The 10844-nt window shown below is 46.2% G+C and overlaps 1 protein-coding gene across 4 annotated transcripts; it reads right to left on the reverse strand.

Moving 5' to 3' along the window:
• Positions 1–1536: 1536 nt before the first annotated feature.
• On the reverse strand, positions 1537–10161 carry gpatch2 (G patch domain containing 2). Of its 4 annotated transcripts, none has more exons than XM_052052627.1 (10): positions 9989–10161; positions 8206–8449; positions 7283–7836; positions 6479–6543; positions 6192–6383; positions 4749–4845; positions 4625–4679; positions 4117–4181; positions 3949–4037; positions 1537–3236 (listed from the first exon to the last, which is right to left on the reverse strand). In XM_052052627.1, the coding sequence occupies exons 1-10, from the start codon at positions 10036–10038 to the stop codon at positions 3067–3069; spliced, it is 1581 nt and encodes a 526-aa protein (XP_051908587.1). In that variant the 5' UTR covers positions 10039–10161; the 3' UTR covers positions 1537–3066. The 4 variants fall into 4 exon arrangements, with proteins under 4 accessions (XP_051908587.1, XP_051908588.1, XP_051908589.1 ...); XM_052052628.1 differs by having other exon boundaries at positions 7286–7836; positions 9989–10160; XM_052052629.1 differs by having other exon boundaries at positions 4625–4664; positions 9989–10160.
• Between the last annotated feature and the right edge of the window lie 683 nt (positions 10162–10844).

Genomic DNA, 10844 nt, shown 5'->3' on the forward strand with positions numbered 1-10844 from the left:
TTCAGTGCGTTTAAATAAGCTTCGATGTGATTACAGCATGCGGGAAGGCTAGTAGAAGGCTTCGACTACAAAGCACGTGTTTTTAAGTTTGTCGAAAGGAGCCATGCTAGCGCAAAGTCCCGTCCGCACAAATGGCTGCCCCATTGGACTGCTTTAAGAAAAAAATACAATTGTATACCTCAACTCAGGGAATGCCAGGAGTGGATGAATGATAGCAGCAAACTATCAAATTCGCTACAATCGCAATTGCAAATCGCAATTGTGCCCGGACAACAATTGATGTGAAGAGCGGCGGAGGGGTGACCCAGGTCAGATGCCGTCATGCGGCACGGTCGGCCAAATCAGGAACACTGAAAATGGAACAGGGCGGCCCGGTGGGCCACTGCTTAGCGCGCCGACCCCACAGTGCAGAGGTACCGGGTTCAATTCCAGCTCCGGCCTCCCTGTGTGGAGTTCGCATGTTCTCCCCGGGCCTGCGTGGCTTTTCTCCGGGTACTCCGGTTTCCTCCCACATTCCAAAAAACATGCATGGCAGGCTGATTATACATTCTAAATCAAGGGTGTCAAACTCATTTTTGGCGCCGGCCACGTTCAAATTACTGTATCCCCCGGAGGGCCGTTTTGACAGAAACCATTGAAAGAAGTCAAGAATAACGGTTGATTCAGCTATTGTTGAAGTTACTATCATGAGGGGTTTGGTAATAAGAAAAAGCTTGGAATATATTTCTATTACATATGAGAATTAAAAAACAGTTGGTAGACATTTTAGAAAGGATCATGCAAGTTGACATGTTTGAGCAGCGTTTACGGGCCACATAAAATGATGTGGCGGGCAAAATCAGGCCCCCGGGCCTTGAGTTTGACACATATGCTCTATATTGTCCCTAGGTGTGAGCGTGGGTGGTTGTTGGTCCCTGTGTGCCCTGCGATTGGCTGTCAACCGGTTCAGGGTGTCCGCTGCCTACCACCCGAAGATGGCTGGGATAGATTCCAGCATAAGGGGATCGGAAAATGGATGGATGGATGAAAATGGAACAGTCGTTTGCTGTATCTCTGCAAATGAGTGCGACATTGTTCCCCGTCTTTGCACGTAGTCAACAATTATTTTCAAACATGTATCATGTCTGAAGAAACAAAATGTCTAAATTCACTTTATGGGGTCATTAGTGTTGTACAGTTGTCAGTGTACCAAGAATCAGCGTCATCCTCCGCTTGGTGTCAAGTCACTTTATTGGCCCTCTCCTGTACAAATGAAAGTCATCATCTTACAGGTCAGGATCACAGAGTCACACGAAACAAAAAAAAAAACGTTTAAAAATAACAAGCATTCATCTGTTCTTCTGTTGATTTCCATGGGAATCCAATGCACATCCTTGTAGGTACATTACTAGTTTAAAACGATTTAAATCAGCCACTTGTTCTTTATTATTATTATTATTCTTTTACTTTATGTGAAGCCAATTTGCAAACCTTTACACTGTGGAACATTAAAATTAGTGACAAGTCAACAACGACCGTCATTGAAACCGTTGGATGTACTGAATTTTCACGACGATAGGGCGCATTTTAATCGACGGGGCGGCTAATAACGCGGGGGAGCCCAATTTATCCACTGAGTTCTAAAATCGGTGAATGTTGCGGTGTGATGGTGGCCGTGTGAAAGGAAAGGCGGACGTAACGGAAGATGGCATGCGGATGTTAAATGGGAAGGATGGGCGTGAAAGAGGATGCTCAAGGCACGCCCACGAGTAGGTGGCTATAATCGGACCCCCCGGCATATTTGAAGAGACACGCTTACGAAGAACAGTTCAAATTTGCACGACTGTCTGTGTCTTGTGTGTCGCGTTTTGTTATTTTGACTTAAAGATGCCCCCGCGAGAGTGGCTGCCTTTCCAGCAGCTCCTATATTTTGTTCTTGTACTTCCTTTCATAACTTTGCTGCTGCGAATTGGCAATTTCTCCATTGCGAGACTAATAAAACTTTTCTTAAACTTCAAGGGATAAGGAACATGGCAATTAAACAGCCGCGAGAGAATTTAAGATAAACAAATCCATGCTTCGCAAGAAGAAGAAGCAGGAGACAAAGCTGAATCCCCGCGGAAACAAGGCAAGGTGTCCCGAGCTGGAACACCAACTCGAACAATGGCTTCACAGTCCCAAAGAACAGCCTGGAGAAACGTCTCTACAGTCACCATTCGACTGAGGGCAAAAACGCTTGGAGAAGAAATGGCAAATCCCACATTTTCAAGGAGGTCCATCTCCTCGACAACCTGGTGAACCACGCTGTCGAAAATAAGGGGAGTAGCACCGTAGCGATACGCAAAGAAGTCTACATTTCCTGTTGATCTCGGGTGCTATGATAATGGACAGAAAATTGTTTCCATGCCTTGGCCGCCCTTCGATGGACTTGTGAATGAGGATCGATCCAAAAATAGTGTGAACACATTGTGAAATAAATAACCACGAATTTAGTTTTGCTGCCGTTGCCTTTTTAAAAACATACGCTAGCATGCATGCATGCTAGCAGCTGTTTTGGAAGCTACCATACATTTTACCAGGCCTCTGTACAATAATGCAGTGTGTCTTGTGTATGAATTAAATACAGAAAGCGCACTAATAACTGACACCGCGCCTTTTAAGACCACCATATTGTCGTGAAAATACAGTAAAAAAATGTAATCGTTTAAATTTGTCCCAAATAGCTGCACATACGTTACCTTAAAGAGCAAAACAAACACACAGATTTTTTCCTCAAGATGAAGACAACACGGAGTGATGAGCATCCATCCACACGTTATAACTTCACCTAATGACACTACGAGAAATCTTGACGTATGCTCCAGATTGCGCGCAACAATTTCACTGACCTGTGCAGTCCAAGCTGGAGTTCATTAGTGGCTCAACTTTTCTGGTGGCCTGAACGCTTGATGAGGCAGAAAAGGTCGTAAGACCTCAGTCTTGCTTCGGGTCACTTCCATCTCCCCAATATGGGAAATCAAGTCTTCGTCACGCAGATATCCCCCCACCCCCGCAGCTTTGATGTCACACGAGTTGGCTCGTCGGCGATCAGATGAAACCCAACCCCGTGCCTTTCGGTCTCTGAAGGGCCCGGATGGGCTCGGTGATGCCCCGCCCCTCGGGACCCAGGCCCACACCCGGAGTCCATCCCATGCTCTGCAACATGCGGTTGCCCAGGTTGGTGTCAGGAATAGGCAGCGCGCTCTCGCCCACCACAGCTGAAACGAAGGGGACGGCGTGCGGACACAACCGTATGATTAACGGTGGATCTGCTCTCTGGCTGGAAAGTAACAGAGTCAAGAAATTTACATTTTCATGTTCAATGTGAGAACATGGAGAGGTAGCTCACAATTCTAAAAATCTAAAGAAAACAGAAGAGTTGAATTCATTTGTGATATAAATTATATTTCACTGCGCACATTAAACATTCAAACGTGATCTTATTAGCGACAACAAAGGAGGAAATGTACAACAAATTGTGACACTAAGAGGAAAGTGTGTCCACCCTGAAGAGATTGTGGTCACTGTGCTCCATCTCTTCCTGGAAGTCGAGTCGCGAGAGGGCTATCCATTATGCCTTTTTAATCCTCGCTTTATTTGCACGCAGGGTTAAGCTGCTCTCTCGTTTACACTCTCCAGGGCCAACTTCCGGGCGGGTCCTGGCCAAAAATCTTTCACATTTGCTCTGGCACTCTCAGGCACTCTCTGGTACTCTCTGGCTTTTGAAATGTTGGGCAGAGTGGCTGATGAGCTTATCCGACATCTCTTGTGACTGACAGCCGAGTCTGGTCCGGCGGAGCTTCAACTAAGCTCCGCCGGACCAGACTTTTTTGTTTGTGTTTTTAACTCCTAAATGAGAATACACTTTTAGTTTTTCATGGATAGCTGATATGAAAGACAAGATGAGGCGTGAGTTGCGCATTCAAGTACCTGAGGAAGCCGTGGACCCGAGGGGGGCTGCCTTCCGCCTCCGCTTGACGTCGCCCATGCACAGAGAGCCCAGGTGGCCGCTCGTCTGTCTGCCAAAACAGATGAAGAGAGCCACATTTTGGAAAGAGGAAGCGGGTGAGCAATCGGCTACAACTGCAACGTCCTCACCTGTTGGCCGTTTTTACCGAGCAGCTCCTACGATGGCCTCGTTCCGTCCGAGGGTCCCAGTGTAACTGAAGCGGGGGGGGGGGGGGGGAATCTTAAGAAATGCCAAACTACACTGATGACCACTCCATGCAAGCTGATACAGTGAAACTCCTCTAAAACGAAATCATGTTTGCAGCAAGAAATTTTTCACAACAGGGGGTTTTTCACTGTAGCAAATTTGATCTCAGACACACCCACACAAACATATGTATACACGCACACACAAACGTATGTGCAGAGAGAGAGATTTTTTTACACTAGGGGGTATTTTCGCTGTAGAGGAGTTTCACTGCATATCAATTCATGGGACAAGGGAGGCAAAGCCAAACATTTTGTTTGTCGAGTATAAAGTAGCAAAGGCTCTTGTAACCTTCTCAAATTGGCCTTGGTGTGAAATTCAGAGGCAGCAAAATGGCTTCTATTTCATCTCCGATGCGTCTATCTAGCGGCATGTGTCCTCAAGACTCACCTGCCCATGTTCCCTCCTCGAGCTTGAGCTGAACCACGGCCTGTTGAGGGCGAAACTTTAGCGGATGTGACATCAGAGCACCTCTTCGAATCAAAGCCGCATTTTGAAAAGGAGAGTAACTCACTCGTGACCGTTGTCGAAGGCCTGACTGCTGCCGCTCTGCAGTAGGTCGTTACAGGGCCTCGGGTGCCCCTGGAGTCGGCTGAGTCGGGCCTGGAACCCTGACGGGCAGCAACGATAAATGCATCTCCAAACCGAAATAAAACATTGGAATCTAGTTGTACGCCGGGTATAACAACATATTTGTATTTAGCACAGTGTGCTAACAGGAAGCTCCAAAAACACATGACGAGATGCTGTTATCCTTGTGCAAGCACAATCAGAGAGTTGGTTGATGTGTTTTTTGGCGAATTATATGAGAAGAAAAAAACATGAGGCAGTTGAAATTTCGGGACACATCCTCAGTCATGCTCCTCTGGCTCATGGAGTGTTTTGGCAATTCACACCTTCACAGGAGGCGGCCAGCGACAGGCTGATCAGACCTGCGCTTGCGTCTCATGCCCAATTAGTCATGGGAGTTATCCCATGGCAGACCTTTTCATTCCATACTGAAGGATGATTTCCCCCATCTTTCCAATTTCTTCTCCACTGTGCCTCGAAGTTGCTTGAGGATCAGGCCCAGGTCATCATTCACCAACTCCCACAGCTTTATATCAGCACAGCCAGGACATTTCAAATGTGGTTTGTGCCCTGGAAGTCTCCGCCTGACTGCAGTTCATGAAGTCTGTATGGTTTCCGCCTCGGATATTTGGTCCACCGTTACTTATGAGATGGGCGGCCCGGTGTCAAGTGGTTCGTGCGTCGACCTCACAGTGCAGAGGTACCGGGTTCAATTCCAGCTCCGGCCTCCCTGTGTGGAGTTGCATGTTCTCCCCGTGCCGGTGTGGCTTTTCTCCAGGTACTCTGGTTTACTCCCACATTCCAAAAACATGCATGGCAGGTTGATTGAACACTCTAAATTGTCCAGTGTGAGTGTGGATGGTTGTTTGTCTGTGTGTGCCCTTCGATTGGCTGACAACCGGTTCAGGGTGTCCCTGCTTACTGCCAGAAGATGGCTAGGATAGGTTGCAGCATCCCCAGCGACCCTTGTGAGGATAAGCGGATCGGAAAATGGATGGATGGATAGCTCTGAGTTTGAGTCTACTTCATCCATGACAGTGGCGCTGTCGCACTGCAAGCTATGGTTCAACATTAGCTTTGGTTTGTCCCTGGTGCCCCCTACTGATAGAATCAAACACTGACTCTCACAATTAAATCTACATTTTGTGTTACTCTGCCTTCCGAGTTCTCCATTTGATGTTTTTTTATTTTGTTTTGTTTTTAAACTTTTGAGCTGCTAGGTCCATTATTTTCTTGATGTTGCAAAACTTTTAATGGCAACATGACATCACATATCAGGCTTCAATCATAGTGCAGCTAACAGACGTGGTAAAACGTAAAACAACCAGTCCGATTTTTTATTTTTTTTATGTACATTATGCTGACATGTGGGGTTATCAGTGCCTACCTCTCCTGGTGTTGGAGCTCATGAGAGGGAAGGAGCCCGTGAGGATGTTGCTGAAGACTGGGTCGTTCAGGTCCAGGTCCTCTGCACAGGCATCGCTCTCCCACCACGGGATGACACCCGCCACCCCGCAAGCACCCACACTGCCCGAGCCGGGTTCACCTTCGCAGAACCAGTCGCTCTGCTCGTCGTCACCTGCAAGTGACATTTGCATATGAACGTCTCCTGAAATGCTATTTTGTTGATGCTAATGTAGTGTGAAGTGAAATATGACCGTAAGGAGCGAGTACCTTGCCGGCCTTCGTCGTTGGTGTAGAGGCCTCCGTCGCTGCTGTTACTCACGCTGCTGGTTTCACTACAGGTACAGAAGGACACAACATTTTGTTTTGGAAATGAAAAGAAAAAAATACATTGTGGGATGGATTATGGTGGATTTTGATTGTCATTAACTTATTCAGACAAGGGCTTTGACCGGTTTTCAATATTAACACAATATTGTGTTTCGTGTACCGAACTTACCAAACGGCCAGCTCTCTTCTAACAGCAGGAATAAAAAGATTGCTTCTTGCTTTTTCTGTTCATTAGTGATCAGCAGTAGAACATTAGTACAAATACTGGTTTCTGAACAAAAAAGCGAGAAAACCAAAAATCTCTTTCGGTTAATTTGTTCTGTCGCATTTCAGTTAACGTTTTGGATGTATGCATTTTTTTTATATTGTATCAATGTTATTTTATTTTATTTTTAGTTATGTATCAAATTATTCTTTCAAAATTCAAATTCTCTCATTGAAATGCATTTATTTGTTTAAACGTTACCATATATTGCTAATGTACTTTTTATAGTCTTTTTTATGAAATTCCAACAATTGCATAATGCATTTCGTGTACTTTTTGACATTCTACTATTTAATTGAACAACTTTGGCGTGTCATCTCATGGCTGCACTTTCTGTCTATATGGCGCAGACCTAGATGATCATCATGAACTAGTGGCCTCCTCAAATCACTCATGTGACTTAGCAAGGGTGACAAAATGGCCTTCGGGTGGGACAAGGACAGGGGGTGGGGGGTGAGAGAAAAAGTCCAAACACTAACCACCTGTCGCTCATCTCCTCATCAGAGCCCTTGTGCTCCTCCAGCTCCATTTTGTCCTTGCATCCTTCCCCCACAGATGAAACAGGCTCCTCGCTCTCCACCACTACTCCTTCATCGGCAGCCTCCGCCCCCAGCCTGTGGGGGGCCAGCTTCCTCTTCTTCATTCTGTTCTTACTTCCCGTCACCAGCAACGGGCCACCGCCACAGATTTCCATGACCGCCCGGCCCTCGCCGGGGCTCGGCCGGCTGGGTCCGGCGCCCGCTGCGCGAGCCTTGGGGACGAACGGTGGGGCCGGCATCACTGCGGAGGGGAGGTCCGGTTCGGCGGGGGGATCCACGGCCATGCGCTTGACCTTGCGTCGTCGCCTGAGGCTGCGGGTTCCCTCGGCGGACCCTAGCACGCCCGGGTCATCCGGCCATAGGGGCCGCTTGCTCCTACCCGCGTCGGATGTCTGCGGCGTGCGGCGTTTGGGGCCCAGCTGTTCGTCCGAGTCGCTGTTGTCGCGAGTGTGGTTGTTTGCGGTGGACACAATTCCTGTGCCAGCTCGGTAGTCCTGCGCAAAAATAAATAAATACGTTTCAGAAGACCACAGCCAAGGCTAAACATTGTGCTTGACTTGTGTCATTGAAAAATCCTGTTCCACTCTAGGCCTCTAGGTGGCGGTAATGGTTGACACAGGCAAATGGCTAACTCACCTCAATTTGAGACAGTCCAAAATATTCACTACAAAAATTGTACAACACTTGGCAAAAATTATGCAATCACTGCTTCGGGAGGAATTATGTGACAGAAAACAATTTGTATTCAAATTTTAAAAAATACAAGTACAGCAATGGCATCTGTTTATGCCAGCATATGAACTGTTGTTCATTTCTCTTAGTCAATCCTTAAATATTGTAATCGTGTTGCAAAGTGGACTCACCTTGTGCTCTTCAACGCTGGACTCAGAGCCCTCGCTCAGGTGGGCCGTCTCCCAGGGCGGGTGCGGGTTGTCGGAGCGCCGTTTGCGTCCCCGGCGCTTACGGGCCTGTCTCTTCAGCAGGCAGCCCACGTTCAAAGCGTGTTCTCCGCCGTCACCGAAGCCACCGCGAGCCGCCTGCTCCGAGCTCTCCTCCAGGGCTGACACCAGATCATGGACCAGCTCGTCCATTGTCCGGCGAAAGTGCCTGAAGATAAGACAATTGTGTTTTAAGCGGGGTACACGTTTACCATCAATCAGGCCTAATTTGAGTGAAGTGATCCCAAATTTTCACGTTGTTTTTTGCTGATTTTCTCCTGTCTCGCCATGACACCAATTTATTTCTACACTGAGTGGTCTGTGCGACTGCAGTAACATTAACCCTTGAAGAAAAATGATCCCTGCGAAGCTTCAAAGAAAAGATTTGCTTCAACTTTGTTTATGTCAGATTTGTAGCATGCTGTGAGAAGTGCCAGAAGGGATTTTTTTCCCCTAATGGGAGAAGAGTCAGGGGTGTCAATCTTAAAAGTTCAACCAGCTCAATGTGTACAATGGTGAATCCAATTGTGAGTTGGGCCAAGCGACAAACACCATGATTGTGTTGTGAAGTGGTATTAAGGCAACTGGGAAGTCACTGCAAGCTCATGCTGTTGGCCGACTCAAATACAGGAGCAAATGGTTGTTTTGAGTGTTCCAAAACATGTCTGCCAAATCCTTCAATCCAATAAAAATGACAACGGCAACAACAATGTAGTTACCAGGGAATCTAACAGTCAGCCAACTGGGCTTCAATTTCTTCTTCTACTACTCGCTGGGCTTGTTTCTTCCCGATTAGCTAGCCAAGAGCAAATCTTGTTACAACCAACTTGGACTCGTTAAACAGAGCACAGATACAGTAATATGCAGACACGTAAAATGCATTTCATAATCAGCATTTCTACTAAATGAGGGTCGTGTATTTTATTTGTTTGTGTTGACATATTAAATCGATCGATATGTATGCTGTCACATTGCATTTTTGACAGGTAATTCAGAGATCGACTGGAATTTCGTATGTTGACAGGACGGACAAGGGCGAAAATGTAATTCTCCTGCAGCGAATGCCTTTACAGGACGTGTTCTATTTAGGACTACTTGTTTTGACAATCGAACGGGACCATTTTCAAGTGGCCAGACGCTCAAGGACCCACAGACATCTGTCCCCATTTGGGAAGTTGACTGTCACGACACACATTTAGCAATTTGATGACATGATCTCAAAAGCATGACAAATTACAGCTACTCCTAGAGTTGTGTTTATAACTCAAATGATCTGAGCAAGTAATTTACCCGAGAATTGTCACTAAAACAGGAGTGTCACATACTTACGACAAAAAACTGTGATTATAAGGCCACCTCTAGTTTTGTCGCGTTTTGTTTTGCCAGCCATAAAATCAACTTGGCTTATTAGCTTTGGATGCTAATAACACTCGTAGTTACTAGTTGCTCATTTGTAACTCTTGACTGCCATTTAAAAACGCAACTAAGCTCTAATCGCACTCGTCCAATGCCACTTACGTTCATTTGTTGTCTTTTGACAAGAAGCAAAAGACACGCAACAACGACGAAGCTACGATGCTAACCGGATAGCACTGTTAGCTAAGCCGACCTTAGCCGGCTGCTGCTTTCAGCGTCAGACAGCAACAATATCCTTTCTTTTTTTTCTCTTTTTTTCTTTCCCCCCACCCCACTCAACAAAATGACCTACCAGCTGTTCCCCGCTTTGCCGATGCTTTTTCGGTTAGCCGCACGGAACATTAAAGCCACTAAATGCCGTGCACGTTTAACCAGAAATGACGAAAGGACATTTAAACATCACAAGCAGCATCCTGACACAAAAGCGAAGCCAAGGAGGACAGACAACACTGAACGCAACCATAGGTGTGAGGAGCCTTCACTTACACTTGGAAAGGCGGACACTCACGGAGAAACAGCTGCTGTCATACAGAGAACTTCAAAAAATACGTTCATAGCAAATAATTATTTTCAGATTAATAATATGTGGATAAAAACGTGGCTCCGTCTGAATTAATCGGCAATCATAGGGTAGCCGCTTCTAACAATTCGGCGGACGTTTGAAGTAGTTGCTTTGATTGTATTACTCTTTGATGTTATGTGTTCTGTCGGATTGTTATTTTCCGATAAATGTTTTGGAAATCGATTTGTTAGAGTTGCAGCTGTGTTGAAAGCACTATATAAATAAGATGTATTGTATTTAAATGTAATACAGTAGTCACAAAAGAGTTTACTAATTTCGGAGGGCCATAAACGCACACGTGTTACAGTCGTCCCTCACGACACTGCGGTTCAATGTTTGTGGTCTCACTGGATCGCTGATTTAAAATCGTGCGTGTCTAACTTTGTATCACAGATTTTCAAGCAAACGTTACTGCAGACCCACGGAGCAATAAGCACGAGTTAGGAACGAGTGCATAAAAGATAGCATGGCCAAAGTTTGGCATCTTTTTTATAAACGCAACTCTACTCGTAGCGCGTCCGCTTTCGAGTGCAGAGTTGCAGAGCTCGATTCCTGTTTGGAGTTTGCATGTTCTCCCCGAGCCTGC

The sequence above is a fragment of the Hippocampus zosterae genome, chromosome 19, assembly GCF_025434085.1.
Source record: "Hippocampus zosterae strain Florida chromosome 19, ASM2543408v3, whole genome shotgun sequence".
In the NCBI taxonomy this organism is placed as follows: Eukaryota; Metazoa; Chordata; class Actinopteri; order Syngnathiformes; family Syngnathidae; genus Hippocampus; species Hippocampus zosterae.

Bases quoted from the DNA above. Each gene is read 5' to 3' on its own strand.
- gpatch2 (XM_052052627.1), bottom strand. From the start codon at position 10,038: ATGTTCCGTGCGGCTAACCGAAAAAGCATCGGCAAAGCGGGGAACAGC. The intron at 8,450-9,988 runs GTAGGTCATTTT...TCTTATCTTCAG, and splicing joins GGCAAAGCGGGGAACAGCTG to GCACTTTCGCCGGACAATGG. The intron at 6,544-7,282 runs GTTAGTGTTTGG...CTGTACCTGTAG, and splicing joins GAGGAGATGAGCGACAGGTG to TGAAACCAGCAGCGTGAGTA.